The sequence below is a fragment of the Hyperolius riggenbachi genome, chromosome 3, assembly GCF_040937935.1.
Source record: "Hyperolius riggenbachi isolate aHypRig1 chromosome 3, aHypRig1.pri, whole genome shotgun sequence".
Lineage (NCBI taxonomy): Eukaryota > Metazoa > Chordata > Amphibia > Anura > Hyperoliidae > Hyperolius > Hyperolius riggenbachi.
In genome coordinates, this window is record NC_090648.1 from 148,593,929 (window position 1) to 148,610,251 (window position 16,323).

General features: G+C 44.3%; 1 protein-coding gene across 1 annotated transcript in view; it reads left to right on the forward strand.

The window, feature by feature from the left end:
• The window catches only part of ADAMTS17 (ADAM metallopeptidase with thrombospondin type 1 motif 17), a 349,550-nt gene that overhangs the window by 11,881 nt on the left and 321,346 nt on the right, over nucleotides 1-16,323 (forward strand). The window contains exon 3 of the mRNA XM_068273566.1: nucleotides 11,150-11,327. Within this exon, the coding sequence (XP_068129667.1) occupies nucleotides 11,150-11,327 (178 nt within the window). The remainder of the gene's footprint in view (nucleotides 1-11,149; nucleotides 11,328-16,323) is intronic.

Below are 16,323 nucleotides of genomic sequence, written 5' to 3' on the forward strand. Positions count from 1 at the left end.
GAGCCATTGGAAGGCGCTGTGTAAATGTCATTTTGTGTTATGAAGGAGAGAAGCGCTGTAGAGGGTCTTTGTTTTTTGCCGCACCTCATACTGGAATGAATTATTTTGGTTCTGCTAGGTCACGATCTGTAAGATACTGTGCTGCTGATCATTTCCTAGACAGCTACAATTGCAGATCCCTCCCAAGTTCACCTCTGCAGTTCCTCCGCACCCTGTTACCAGGTCAGCTGAGCAGAATTATCACAGGCACCCCTGATAAATCTCTGCTGTAGGTCGTCTGTGTGCTTCAAAGGTTTTATTTTTCCTGTAAAATCCTTATGTTGTTCTTGGCAGCAGTTGTATGGTGAAGGGAAGCCTCTCCTGAGCTCCAGGCTCTGGTGACTTTCTTCCTGTACGGAGTGCTGTACAGGTTTTTAAAGAATGCTTAGTAATTACTTTGCTGCCAACTGCAGGATAACATCACTGCAACAAGGCAGGTTTGATGTGTGCTTTTTGGGACGCAATATTTATGTGGATTAAATGAGAAGTCATGACAGGATGGTAAAATGGCCATTAAACCAGTGTAATACTAGATTATGTGTACAGGCAACTACAGATTTACGTAAATTAAAGAGCAGAGAGCGTGCATCATCCGTCCAAACTTGTGCATTTATTGCGTATGAGCAAAAGCCAGTGCAGTTACAGTATTGTGCATAACAAAATTCGTCTGTGTTGCATGTATCATGTCTTATTCATTATAACAGACTTATCTGTACTTCCGTAGGTTGTCCGTCAGTAATGGAGGTGGGAGTGTGGGAGTGAGATGGGCCTAGCGACGGTCGTTTCGCGTCCTCCTGGACGCTTGGTCACGCTGCGCTCCACTATGCGCCGGCGCCGTTTGGCCACAGTTTACATACGGGAGGTTCCGCCTCCCCTGTGGCGTCACGTCGCCGGCGCTGATTGGAGCCCAAGAATTCCTCCAATGGAAGAGCCCGTGACGTCCCATAGTATGTACGGTGGCCGGCAGATGCCAACTTGTGTAATCTAACCTTCCGCATCGACGTACGTCATAATAAACGCGTCTGAACACTGAGTCGACGGGGGGCGTGTCATGCGAGCCATAGATCGCATAGACACGCATCAAGTGGAGCGCAAACAACTTGGTCCATCCCCCACACCCGGATACATCTTACCATGGTGTTGCAGGGACCACATGCCGTTTCAAAATTTACCAGCAGGGTACGCTGCACTTAATGGAGCATAACTGGACACACGCCGGGCATCTCCATGACCGCCCATCCGTCATAGGCAAATCATTTAAACATCCGTCAATCAGACATCACTAGCTCATCCACCGGGGGAATACAATTAAGTGAAGAAACCGTGTTAGTGTAAAAAGGTGTTTCAACATTAAAATTGGATACTGGGACTAAGGAGCAAGGACATTACATATTCATACCATATATTTATGACTTGTTACATGGTTGCTTTATCATTAACTAATCCCTAATTAAACCCATAACGAGAACAAGGGAGGGAAGGGGACAAGAGGAAGGGGGAGGGGGAAAAGGGGAAAACAAGGGGGGGGGAAAGAAAAAAGAAAAGAAAAGGGAAAAGGGAAGGAGAGATTGGGGAAGGGGAGGGAAATGGGGGAGGGGGGGAAAAAGGAAGGGGGGAATAGGGAAGGGAAGGGGAAAAGGGGGGGCAATAGAGGGGCTTCATCACCTATAAGGGCAACCTCCAGCTATATTCGTCATATGCCTCTAGATTCCCACATATTTGTATACTCCTTCGTATAGATACAAATAATTTTCCTGCAGGACATTCCTGCCTGAAGGCGGTCCATCATGTACACCTAGTGAAAAATTCTTGAAGAGCATACTTCCCTGTTCGAATAACTACAACTTCTCATCTTGCTACCTTCATGAATCATGGATCTAGCATACTGGAAAGTTCGACCTTGTCATTGAGGCCTAAGGGGCCCAGGGCTTCAGTCTGTAGAATTAACCAGGTTTCCCTTCTCAACAACTTCCTTTCTCTATCTCCACCTCTCCTCTCCTTGTCTATCCTTTCTAGACCTGCAAATTTCAGACCCTTCACGTTTCCTTCATGTTCATCTCTCATATGAGCAATAAAGCGGGCACACCCTTTCCCACTCTTCACTGATCCCACATGTTCTCCCACTCGTTCCTTTAAGGGACGGGTGGTTTGCCCTATATAGAAACGTTCACAGGGGCAGAAGAGGACATATACGACATATTTAGTTTGGCAGGTGATTAGGGTGTTAACCACTAGGTGTTCCTTTCCCACCTGTATGCACTTCTGGGGGATTATACGGGGACAGAACTTGCAATGCCCGCATCGGTGGTTTCCCTTTGGCATGCTCCTGTCTAGCCAGTTTCCTTTCCTAGGGGAGATAAACTCACTATTTGTGAGCATATCTCCAAGCGTGGGAGCCCTCCTAAATGCCACCCTCGGGGGGCCGCCCAAAACCTGCCTCAAAGTGTCATCTCTCTCTATTAGGGGCCAATTTGTGAAAATGGCTTTCCTAATTAAATTAGCCATGGGTGTATAGTCAAAAGTAAAGGTTATCCGGTCCTGCAACGATCTAGACTTCTGCTTTGGTGCCAGGAGGCTCTGTCTGGACTGACCCTTAGCCCTATGATACGCCCCCTCCAACAATGTGGCGTCATACCCTCTATTGGACAGACGTTTAGTTAAATCAGCCGCCTGCATTTCAAATGGTTTATCATCAGCATTATTTCTCCGCAATCTCAAGTACTGGCCATATGGAATGGCCTTAACAACATGTTGGGGATGGAAGCTTTTAGCATGCAGAAGGGAATTCGTTGCCGTTGGCTTCCTGTATCCCTCGCAACACAAAATATTATTCTTGACCATGATTCTTAGGTCAAGGAAGGTCACCGCTACATCACTCATCTCTGCGGTGAACTCCATGTTGATTGTATTGCTATTAATATAGTTTAAAAAGCTCTCAAATTGTATGTCCGTACCTGACCACACCACCAGGACATCGTCCACGTACCTCGACCATTGTCTGATGTGCCGACGGAACGGGTTCTTGTCCGAGAGCACAGCAGACTCCTCCCACGCCCCCAGAAAGAGGTTGGCAAAGGAGCATGCCACGGGGGTCACCATGGCCGTACCCGCTGTCTGACGGTACCATTGTCCATCAAACATAAAAGCATTATGTCTTAATACAAAGGGGAGCGGACAAGGGTGGAAACTTGGTTATCATGTCAGCCACTCAGTATCAGAACGAAGCCGAGAGGCAACTGAGTGACAGATCCACCTATTGTCCGCTCCAGGTAGACCCAACTCTTAGATACCACACACACCTACGTTCTCTACTCCGTAGAGGCGTAGAGAAGGGCTTTCTTCCACAGAAATTAGCCCGTGATCTGCTTCCTTCCCACCCTCGCCGTCCGGTATGGTACCATATACCCAAAATGCACAAGTCCGTAACCGCACCGCCGGGACGTCCCATAGTTTCTGGCTGTGGGTCTCTCACCGAGAGGCTGTCCAGGTACCTCGACCATCTCCTGCGCCCCCTCCTTAAGGGGGTGCCCTCATATTTGAGGGATACGTTGGAGGTTTTGCAAATGGTGGAGCATGCCACGTGGGTCCCCGGTGACAGACTGGCCACCATTGATGTGGTCAGTCTGTACAGCCGTATCCCCCAGGATCTGGGGATTGTAGCTGTCAAGCATTTTTTGAAACGCACCGACAAGGACGAGGAATATATCGACTTTGTCTGCCAATGCTTGGATTTTGTATTAAGACATAATGCTTTTATGTTTGATGGACAATGGTTCCGTCAGACAGCGGGTACGGCCATGGGGACCCCCGTGGCATGCTCCTTTGCCAACCTCTTTCTGGGGGCGTGGGAGGAGTCTGCTGTGCTCTCGGACAAGAACCCGTTCCGTCGGCACATCAGACAATGGTCGAGGTACGTGGACGATGTCCTGGTGGTGTGGTCAGGTACGGACATACAATTTGAGAGCTTTTTGAGCTATATTAATAGCAATACAATCAACATGGAGTTCACCGCAGAGATGAGTGATGTAGCGGTGACCTTCCTTGACCTAAGAATCATGGTCAAGAATAATATTTTGTGTTGCGAGGGATACAGGAAGCCAACGGCAACGAATTCCCTTCTGCATGCTAAAAGCTTCCATCCCCAACATGTTGTTAAGGCCATTCCATATGGCCAGTACTTGAGATTGCGGAGAAATAATGCTGATGATAAACCATTTGAAATGCAGGCGGCTGATTTAACTAAACGTCTGTCCAATAGAGGGTATGACGCCACGTTGTTGGAGGGGGCGTATCATAGGGCTAAGGGTCAGTCCAGACAGAGCCTCCTGGCACCAAAGCAGAAGTCTAGATCGTTGCAGGACCGGATAACCTTTACTTTTGACTATACACCCATGGCTAATTTAATTAGGAAAGCCATTTTCACAAATTGGCCCCTAATAGAGAGAGATGACACTTTGAGGCAGGTTTTGGGCGGCCCCCCGAGGGTGGCATTTAGGAGGGCTCCCACGCTTGGAGATATGCTCACAAATAGTGAGTTTATCTCCCCTAGGAAAGGAAACTGGCTAGACAGGAGCATGCCAAAGGGAAACCACCGATGCGGGCATTGCAAGTTCTGTCCCCGTATAATCCCCCAGAAGTGCATACAGGTGGGAAAGGAACACCTAGTGGTTAACACCCTAATCACCTGCCAAACTAAATATGTCGTATATGTCCTCTTCTGCCCCTGTGAACGTTTCTATATAGGGCAAACCACCCGTCCCTTAAAGGAACGAGTGGGAGAACATGTGGGATCAGTGAAGAGTGGGAAAGGGTGTGCCCGCTTTATTGCTCATATGAGAGATGAACATGAAGGAAACGTGAAGGGTCTGAAATTTGCAGGTCTAGAAAGGATAGACAAGGAGAGGAGAGGTGGAGATAGAGAAAGGAAGTTGTTGAGAAGGGAAACCTGGTTAATTCTACAGACTGAAGCCCTGGGCCCCTTAGGCCTCAATGACAAGGTCGAACTTTCCAGTATGTTAGATCCATGATTCATGAAGGTAGCAAGATGAGAAGTTGTAGTTATTCGAACAGGGAAGTATGCTCTTCAAGAATTTTTCACTAGGTGTACATGATGGACCGCCTTCAGGCAGGAATGTCCTGCAGGAAAATTATTTGTATCTATACGAAGGAGTATACAAATATGTGGGAATCTAGAGGCATATGACGAATATAGCTGGAGGTTGCCCTTATAGGTGATGAAGCCCCTCTATTGCCCCCCCTTTTCCCCTTCCCTTCCCTATTCCCCCCTTCCTTTTTTCCCCCCTCCCCCATTTCCCTCCCCTTCCCCAATCTCTCCTTCCCTTTTCCCTTTTCTTTTCTTTTTTCTTTCCCCCCCCTCGTTTTCCTCTTTTCCCCCTCCCCCTTCCTCTTGTCCCCTTCCCTCCCTTGTTCTCGTTATGGGTTTAATTAGGGATTAGTTAATGATAAAGCAACCATGTAACAAGTCATAAATATATGGTATGAATATGTAATGTCCTTGCTCCTTAGTCCCAGTATCCAATTTTAATGTTGAAACACCTTTTTACACTAACACGGTTTCTTCACTTAATTGTATTCCCCCGGTGGATGAGCTAGTGATGTCTGATTGACGGATGTTTAAATGATTTGCCTATGACGGATGGGCGGTCATGGAGATGCCCGGCGTGTGTCCAGTTATGCTCCATTAAGTGCAGCGTACCCTGCTGGTAAATTTTGAAACGGCATGTGGTCCCTGCAACACCATGGTAAGATGTATCCGGGTGTGGGGGATGGACCAAGTTGTTTGCGCTCCACTTGATGCGTGTCTATGCGATCTATGGCTCGCATGACACGCCCCCCGTCGACTCAGTGTTCAGACGCGTTTATTATGACGTACGTCGATGCGGAAGGTTAGATTACACAAGTTGGCATCTGCCGGCCACCGTACATACTATGGGACGTCACGGGCTCTTCCATTGGAGGAATTCTTGGGCTCCAATCAGCGCCGGCGACGTGACGCCACAGGGGAGGCGGAACCTCCCGTATGTAAACTGTGGCCAAACGGCGCCGGCGCATAGTGGAGCGCAGCGTGACCAAGCGTCCAGGAGGACGCGAAACGGCCGTCGCTAGGCCCATCTCACTCCCACACTCCCACCTCCATTACTGACGGACAACCTACGGAAGTACAGATAAGTCTGTTATAATGAATAAGACATGATACATGCAACACAGACGAATTTTGTTATGCACAATACTGTAACTGCACTGGCTTTTGCTCATACGCAATAAATGCACAAGTTTGGACGGATGATGCACGCTCTCTGCTCTTTAATTTACATTGTTCAACCTTCTTCCTTCATATGATTACAGCGGAGCACACGTCTTGCATACAGTGTTTAAATATACGGACTGTCAGTAATTTATTGGCCACCTGCCCACATAGAGCCCGCCCGAAAGACTGGAGATAGCATATACTTCTCTTATAGGAGAAGTGCCACGCCAACAACTGTTCCTTCTAGTTAAAACTACAGATTTACAACAGCAAAGCAACATTTGATGTCTCCGCTCACTGCAACACTACAAGAAGTGAGCAAAAAGGAAAAATTCCGCTACACCAGGGCTGGGTAAGAACTGTTTCTTCAACTTTATTGATACATCAGTAAGCACAAAAAAGGCTGACGCGTATCGGAGCTCTGGAAGGCTCCTTAATCATAGCCAGCATTTACAAAATCACCACAAGTTTAAATAGTCAGGTGCCCGTCCACACAGGTGCATGGCTACCCCTCTTAAAGAGACATAGACAAATAATGCATATAAAAATGTGTATATAAAATCCAGTATATAAAAGTACCGAGATGACATGGATAAGCATCAGACATGAATATACAGCAAGCATAAACTCCTCAAACTGTATTGCACATAATATATATTGCATAACAAAGAGGAAAGCAAAGATAAGGACACTAATGACAACATAGAGAGGTAAGAAAGGAAGAGAAGGGAATGGAGGGAGGAAGGAAGGGGAGAAAGATGAAAAGGGGGGAGGGGAGAAGAAAAGGGACAACGGAAAACATCGATTATGATCGATTACCACTATGTCCTAATGTCATAAGTTAGCCTAATATCCATTTTGGAATTCAACCCTGTGTGTAAACGTGTGTCCAATTTCCATATCCAGAACGATTCACGTTTAAGTAGTAACCTATGTAAATCACCCCCCCTAGGTGAAAGTGCCAGTCTCTCTATACCCTGGAAGGTGAAACTTGTCATATCACCCCCATGTTCCCTCAGGAAATGCTGGGATACACTCGAGATCTGGGTGGCATATGCTTCATTCCTCAGACATCTACCCGATCCATTGTAATGCTCTGAGATGCCACCCTGACATGCTGAACCAGGAGCTTGAATTGGTGGAGGGGAGACTCCGGGAGCGGGGTTATGACAATACACTAATTAAAGAGGCTAGACAGCGGGTATTACGAAAAAAACGTCGGGACCTGCTGGGTGTTGATGGGGTGTGCAGGACTAGGCAAAAGAGAGGTTTGACCTTTTCAACTCCATATAGTTTGGAGTATAACAAAGTTGTCAATATCATAAAAAGATATTTGCCTGTCCTGCACTCGGACCCCAAGCTCCGCAAGATCTTGAACGAAGGATGTGCTTTTTCAGCGCGTCGTGCCCTCACTTTGGGGACCCGTCTCTCCCCGAGTCTCTTCTCCAGCTCTTCCAGGCCTGTACCCACATGGTTGTCTTGTAAGGGTTCTTACAAATGCGGGTACAGCACCTGCAGGTACTGCCGAGTCCACAGTCAAACGCGGGAGATTTTCTCCATTTCTAAAGGGGAAAGATTTGTAATGAAACAATATATCAACTGTAATTCTAATAATGTTGTATATCTTATCACCTGCGTTACATGTGGTCTGCAGTACGTGGGGTGCACTACCCGTCCCCTGAGACAACGCATCTCAGAGCATTACAATGGATCGGGTAGATGTCTGAGGAATGAAGCATATGCCACCCAGACCTCGAGTGTATCCAAGCATTTCCTGAGGGAACATGGGGGTGATATGACAAGTTTCACCTTCCAGGGTATAGAGAGACTGGCACTTTCACCTAGGGGGGGGGGGGTGATTTACGTAGGTTACTACTTAAACGTGAAGCGTTCTGGATATGGAAATTGGACACACGTTTACCCACAGGGTTGAATTCTAAAATGGATATTAGTCTAACTTATGACATTAGGACATAGTGGTAATCGATCATAATCGATGTTTTCCGTTGTCCCTTTTCTTCTCCCCTCCCCCCTTTTCATCTTTCTCCCCTTCCTTCCTCCCTCCATTCCCTTCTCTTCCTTTCTTACCTATCTATGTTGTCATTAGCGTCCTTATCTTTGCTTTCCTCTTTGTTATGCAATATATATTATGTGCAATACAGTTTGAGGAGTTTATGCTTGCTGTATATTCATGTCTGATGCTTATCCATGTCATCTCGGTACTTTTATATACTGGATTTTATATACACATTTTTATATGCATTATTTGTCTATGTCTCTTTAAGAGGGGTAGCCATGCACCTGTGTGGGCGGGCACCTGACTATTTAAACTTGTGGTGATTTTGTGAATGCTGGCTATGATTAAGGAGCCTTCCAGAGCTCCGATACGCGTCAGCCTTTTTTGTGCTTACTGATGTATCAATAAAGTTGAAGAAACAGTTTTTACCCAGCCCTGGTGTAGCGGAATTTTTCCTTTTTGCTCAAGTTTCTGGAGATTCAAGATTCCTGCTCCCATGGTTTGAATGGCGATGGTTGAAGCGGTCACTCACTTTGCTACTACAAGAAGTGCTGTTGGCCGCTGCCTACGGGCTTGCATATTTCTGTGTGAAAATCCATTGCTTGAATTAATAAAATGTGTGGTGCTTATTGCTGGCATGGAGGTTGCAAAGTTTCAGAGTTACACATGCTGCAGAATTGATTCAGAAGCAAATACTATTGGTACATTTTTCTAGTGATTTTCATTACAGTTTATGGAAAGTCAAAAGAAACTCTGTGTCAACAAACTGGTTATGTAGGCTAAGGCCTATTTTGGGAAAATGAGGAAATGATTGTGTAATGTGATGTCATGCTTCATGTTCCTGTGCTGTGACCTGTCAACATGCATGTACCTCCCAATCCTCTCGATTTGCCCGGGACAATCCCGGTTTGGAAGGTAAGGACCTGTGTCCCGGTGCTGTCCTGTGCTCCCCCCACATATAATGCAGAGTTTAGGTGCAGCATCAGCAGTGCCTCTCTCATCTCCTCCGCTGGAGTTCAGTGATGTGTGTCCTCCTGTCATCGGAGCTCAGCTTACCTTTTTAGGGCCCGGCATTTCTTCTTGCATATCACAGGATTACATAAGTACAGGAAGAGATACCAGGCACTAGAGGGAGAGCTGAGCACTGGTGACAGGAAGATGCACTTTGATAAACTCCGGCAGAGGAGATGAGAGAGGCACTGCTACCGCTTGGGTCTTAGAATTTGCTGTACATTTTAAGGATCAAGTTATATTTGTCACTGTAATTATGTCTACCAATTCTGTATTATGTACCAATGTTGATATATTATTTGTATTATATATCCCATGTTTGTATCTTACTCTGTACAGCACCATGGAATATGTGGGCTTTTTATAAATCAATAACAGTGTGACAAAGGGACAGAGTGCCAAAAATGGGTAGAAGAGAGGAAATTCCTGCACAAAGAACCCTCTCAGTCTGTTCCCCACTGACGATTAGTCCATCATAGGATTATGGAAGAAATATATACTGGACACTGCCCAGTATTCTTTTGTTTCATTTCATTTGAACAAAAATTGAGGAACGTATACTGCACACTAGTGTTTGTGTTTTATTTTATTTATAAAGCGCCAACATATTTTGCAGCGCTGTTTCAATTCAGGTTATTTAAATCCGAAAACCTGAAGGCACCCGTCGCCACACTTCAGCACCCAGACATGTGGACAGGGTCCGGGGGAGTTCACTTACAGTATATGCGCTTCGCATTGCACTTTATATGACTCACGTGAAGCGCAAATAAGTGAACTACCCCTGACCCTGTCCACATGTCGGGGTGCTGAAGGGCAAATTCAACACCAACACTATTGGATGGACACTCTGTAAATGTAAATTAGACATTACCATAAATTCCTCAGCTTGCTGTCCCTGATACAGCGGACACCCAACAGAGACCAGAAAGAAATTAGATGGACACCAGAAAGAAAGTAGATGTGTCCAGCACATTTTCCCTGCTACACAACTACCTCTTGACAGCCTGGGATTCGCTGCTTCCCCAGACGTCCATATAGAAATTATGTAGATGATGGATTTTTTCTACCACACATGAAATCTGTTTTTGAACTTCTAATATCCGATGTTTGATTGTTCATTGTGTTAACAATCTATGTATCTGTGGTTTCTTCTTAGTGCCCGGTTTGTACTCGAAGCCACTACAGCACTAATGCTATAGAGCGCACCCCTCGCCAGGGTGATTCGGGGTTCAGGCAATCGCCGGACCCCAAATTACTTCTCCCTCTGAGTTGCTACGACTCGGAGGGGGAATAGTGTTTAACGCCGCCGGGAATTTGTTCGGCAGCAGGGAGAGGCGTCATTTAGCTCGCCCTGCGTCCAGCTCACTGGCCGCGGTATAATATGTACGCAGATGCTGGTGCTACACAAATAAATAACAATTATTAAATACAAATATTGTGTTTGAGGAGGAAATCTTATTCTCCTCTTCCCAGTGAGTGTCCCAGGCTGGTCTCCCTGTTTTGAGGGCCCGTCTGCTTCCTTGGCACCACTGTCCCTCTTGGACAGGCAAAGAAGTGTCCTCAAGCAGTTCACCCTGCAGCTTCTGGATGCCACATTAGTAATTGGGTAGCTGCCTGTCAATCAATATGACATCTAGTACCAGTGCATGTTTCAGGAGAGGCAGGGTGTGGTGACCATTTTGGAGGTGCAAGCCAATACTGTATATTAATAGAAAAATAGAAGTGATAAACTCTACCATATTTCTCAACAATGTTATCATCCTTTTGAGTAATTTGTTCACTAATAGCAGTTTTATGCTTTGTATTTTTTACAGGAGGGATATATTCAGATAGGAGAGAATCAACTTATGATTCACCCAACCAACTCTTCAGTAGAATCAGGCCTGTCCTTCTCTGGAAGAAGACATTTATTAAGACACAAGCGTCAAGCGGAGGAGCCGGGTACATCTTATCAGTCAGACGCGGCACATAGCGGCTGCCAGGTGGTATCAGGTATGTCCTGGCAAAACCCTCGCGCCACCTATGGGATTGGTGCATAAAGACTTCTCAAAGGAAAGTGGGAATTTTTTATAATAAAATGGATAGCATAAAACAGTTTCCAACAGTTTGCACACATGTTCTTGCATGCAATGTAAAATTGTTTAAGTTTAGCTGAATATTGTACTTTTTTTCCACTCTTTCAGTAGCTCTTTCAGTATAAGCCAGTGATCTGCAAACTTGGCTCTCCAACTGTTAAGGAACTACAAGTCCCACAATGCATTGCAGGAGTCTGACAGCCACAGTCATGATCCATAAAAGCAAATGCATTGTGGGACTAGTTTCTTAACAGCTGGAGAGCCACGTTTGCAGATCACTTGTATAAGCAAACAATGTAAATTATAATGGTGCCATAGTAAATACTGTGGTCTATATTAACCTATTGGAGGACAGTAGAAATCTAATAAAAAAATAACTTTCATTGGTTTCCATGAGCACAGTGGCCTAGTGGATAGCACTCTTGCCCTGCAGCGTTAGGTCTTTGGTTTAATCCCAGTCTGGGCATTATCTGCACCTAGACTATGATGGGCATATGACTACAGTAGGGATTATATAGTGAGCTCCCCTGAGGGACAGTTAGTGACATAACTATGTACTCTGTACAGCACTGTAGAAGATGTCCGCCCTATATAAATACTAAATAATAATAATAATTTTTTTCACTTCAGCCTGTTGGATAAGCTTAAAGGTCAATAGTGCTGATAAATCCAATGCATATTTGGGAGTGTTTCATGAATAAGGCACATCACTGATATTGTTATTATATATATGGCTGTCATTTTTCACAGCGCCACGCAGAGTACTTTAAAACATTGTGTCCACTAACTATCCGGTGAATCAGCTCACGATCTTGTGTCCCTACCAAGTCATAGTCTAGGGCCAGTTTGGAGGGGAAACCATTTAACTTGCCAGTATGTTTTTGGATGTGGGAGGAAAATAGAATCCCTGGAGAAAACCCACGCAAACACAGGAAAAGCACACAAACACAATGTACATATTGTCCTGGCTGATGCTAGCATTTTAAGGCAAGAAAACTAACCACTTGGCCAGCTGTGACTGATTGGCTAAGCTCTGTCTCTTTATAGTTTGCACATATTACGCATACTAGAGCATGGATATATATAGATATAGATAGGTTTTCCATTTTTAGGCAAGTCCAGAGTGCTCCCTTTTTTGTGTTCTAGGTGTGATGTGATTATATCTTAGCCGGTGATAGCATTTGCTGACTAATATTATGTTAAAGGGTGGTTTAGTAAATTAAGTCTGAAAAGTTGAAACCTATACTACGATAAGAAATAGTGTTCATTAGTTTCTTTTCTTCCAATAAATATTGAGTTTTGCATTCTCTTACTTATTTACCTTTATGCTTCATAATGGTAGCTTACTGTGGAATCAGGTTACTAATATCTTCAAGAAATATTCTTGAGTTCATTTGGAGCAGAGCTTTGACATACATGGCTTATCATGCCCTGACTTGTCATTTTAATTCTATATAATTATGCTTCTACATTTGTTATCATTGTGGTAATGTACAGGATATCCCAGTGTACTTCCAGTAATACTAAAATAATGATAAGACTCACTTGCCTTTGAAAACAGCTCAGAGGTACAACACTACATCTGACTCATCCTTGGTATACTTTTAATGTTAGCTTTCCAAGGCTTTACCTAATGCAGCCACATCCTGCCACCCTGTGTGCTTCATGTATGGGGGGCGGGCAGTGTTGTCTCGGTTTCCACTTGTGATTTAGGGTTGAAAATGGCATGACTAACTAACTGCAGTTGCTAAATGAGAGATGGTGGGAATTGGCTGCAGCAGCTGCTGTAAGATAGATAAGGATGCTGGGGAGAAGCAGCAGTGAGTAAACCAGATTTACATTTTAGGAGCAGTGTACAGAGACCCTTAACATTAGCTTAGCTGTCATTTTAGCATTACTTTCAGTGCAGGTAAGCTACAGTTTGAAGTCATTTGTACAGTTTTTCCAATACTACAGACCTTTTTTCTTCGGTTTAGGTTGAAGTCAGAAAGTGGCCTGAATTCAAATGTCTGTGTACCCTACTAGCCCTTAGAGTGAAATTCCAGTTTTGTTTATTAAAAAATATACAGTGCCTCACAACCTGGAATTAAAATGGATTGTTTGAGAGTTTGTGCCATTTCATTGGCGGAACAAGCCTACATCTTTAACAACAGTCCTCGGTCATTTTCACTTTATGCATCCGAGCAATGTTCACCTCCCATTCATTAGCCTATAACTTTATTACTACTTATCACAATGAACTGATCTATATCTTGTTTTTTCTGCCACCAATTAGGCTTTCTTTGGGTGGTACATTTTGCTAAGAGCTACCTTACTGTAAATACATTTTAACAGTAAGAATAAGAAAGAAAACTGAAAAAATTCATTATTTCTCAGTTTTCGGCCATTATAGTTTTAAATTAATACATGCCTCCGTAATTAAAACCCATGTATTGTATTTGCCCATTTGTCCCGGTTATTTCATCGTTTAAATTATCTCCCTATCACAATGTATGACGACAATATTTTATTTGGAAATAAAAGGGCATTTTTTACGTTTTGCATCCATTACTATTTACAAGCTTATAAAAAAAAAAAAATAGAAATATTTCATCTTTACATAGATATTTAAAAAGTTTAGACCCTTAGGTAAATATTTATGTGTTTTTTTTTTTGTTTATTGTAATGTTGTTGTTTTTTTTTTTATTATTTTTAAACATTTTATGTGGGTATTTTTGGGAGGGTGGGATGTAAATAGTATTTATTTGGGCTAAATATATGTGTATTTTTTTTTTTTTACATTTAATTGTAGTTTTACTTTTTGACCACAAGATGGCAACCTTGAGTTTGTTTACATGACGTCACTCTAAGTGTACAATGTACGCTTAGAGGGACATAGGAGTCAGAAATAGCGAAGCTTCCGAGAGAAGCTGTCGCTTTTTCTGCGGGGGAGAGTAATCAGTGATCGGGCACCATGGCCCGATTCAGTGATTCCTGGGCTAACGAACTGAGGGCTGGGAGTGCGCGTGCACGCGCGCAATCGGCCGCGGGAGCGCACATGTCCTCCTTGACGTAGAACTACGTCAAGGAGGACAAGGTGGTTAAATATGTATTATTTGGTTTATTGTGAAGCAAACAACAAATAGCTGAAAACAACTGAAAACTTCAGTTTTCATAACTATTTACCCCCAAAGTCAGTACTTTGTGGAGCCACCTTTTGCAGAAATTACAGCTGCAAGTCGCTTTGGATAAGTTTGAATGAGGTTGCCGCATCTTGCCACTGGAACTTTTGCCCATTCCTCAAGGCAAAACTGCTCCAGCTCCTTCATGTTGGATGGTTTTCCCTTGTGAACAGCAATCTTTAAGTCTGACCACACATTCTCTATTGAGGTCTGGACTTTGACCAGGTCATTCCAACACAGTTAAATGCTTCCCCTTAAACCACTCAAGGTGTTGCTTTAGCAGTGTGCTTCAGGTCATTGTCCTGCTGGAAGGTGAACCTCCGTCCTAGTCTCAAATCAGTGGCAGATTGACAAGATCCGCTGAAAGAATATCCCTTAATTTAGCAATGCTCTTCTTTCCCTTGACTAAGACCAGTTTCACAGTCCCTGCTGCTGAAAACATCTCCATAGCATGATGCTGTTCCTGCCTGTAGGGATGTTTTTTTAGTTATGGGATGTGTTGGGTTTGCGCCAGACATACCATTTTCCTTGGCAGCCAAAAAGTTCAATTTTAGTCTCGTCTGACTAGAGTTTCTTCCTTCAAACATTAGGGTAGTTGCCCACATGCCTTTTGGCAAACTCAAAATGAGCTTGTAATGCTAAGCAATGGCTTTTTTTCTGACCACTGTTCCATAAAGTCCAGCTCTTTGGAGTGTACGGCTTATTATGGTCCCTATGGGCATATACTCCAATCTCTGGTGTGGAACTCTGCAACTCCTGTAGGGTTACCTTTAGTATGTATGCTGCCTGTCTGAATAATCCCTCCTTGTCCGGTCTGAGAGTTTTGGTAGGCGGCCCTCTCTTGCCAGGTTTGTTGTGGTACCATGTTCTTTTCAGTAGAAGATGATGCATTCCATGGTGCTTGGGGGATATTCAAAGTTTTATTTATTTATTTTTTATAATCAAACCCTGGCTTGTATTCCACAACTTTGTCCCTGACTTGTTTGGAGAGCTCTCTGGTCTTCATGGTATGCTGCCTCTTGCTTAGTGGTGTTGAAGCCTCTGGGTGTGTTTATACTGACAGATCATGTGACACTTAGATTGCACACAGGTGGACTTCATTTCACGAATTACCATATATTTTGGAATATAAGACTCACTTTTTTTCTTCCTCAAAACCGGAGTGTGCGTCTTATATTTAGCAGATAAGGTAAAAAGTGGTGCAGACTGTGCAGGGAAGCACATACTGCATCCTGTCACTCCTCTCCCCCTCGCTCCGGTCCTGTTGATGTAGACGAGTTCCTTTTCTCCTCCTGGATATAGTGGTACAGTGCTGCCGCTTGCCGCTATACATTTCTGAGTCCTCTGTACTTCCTGGTGCCGTACTTCCTTATTAGTGATTCTGATACTGTAACCCCAGCGGCGAACGTTCGCTGCACGTCATTCGTGACCCTAGTGGACATACGCGTGCACTGCTGGGGTTGCAGTAACAGAACCAATAAGAAGTAAGTATGACACCAGGAAGTACGGAGGACCCGGAGCTGTATAGTGGAAGCTGGCCGCACAGTACCGCTATATCCACAGCTGCAGGAGGAGAAGAGGAATGCGTCTACATCAGCAGGACAGGCACAATGGCAAGAGGAGCACATCGGCAGGATCAGGTGAGAGCTGAAGTATTGAAGTGGTAGTGTAGTGTCATGTTAGTGCATTAGAGTGAAGTGCTAGTGATGTGTCAGGCTTCTTTTACACTGCAAATCACTGAGGGTAATCAGT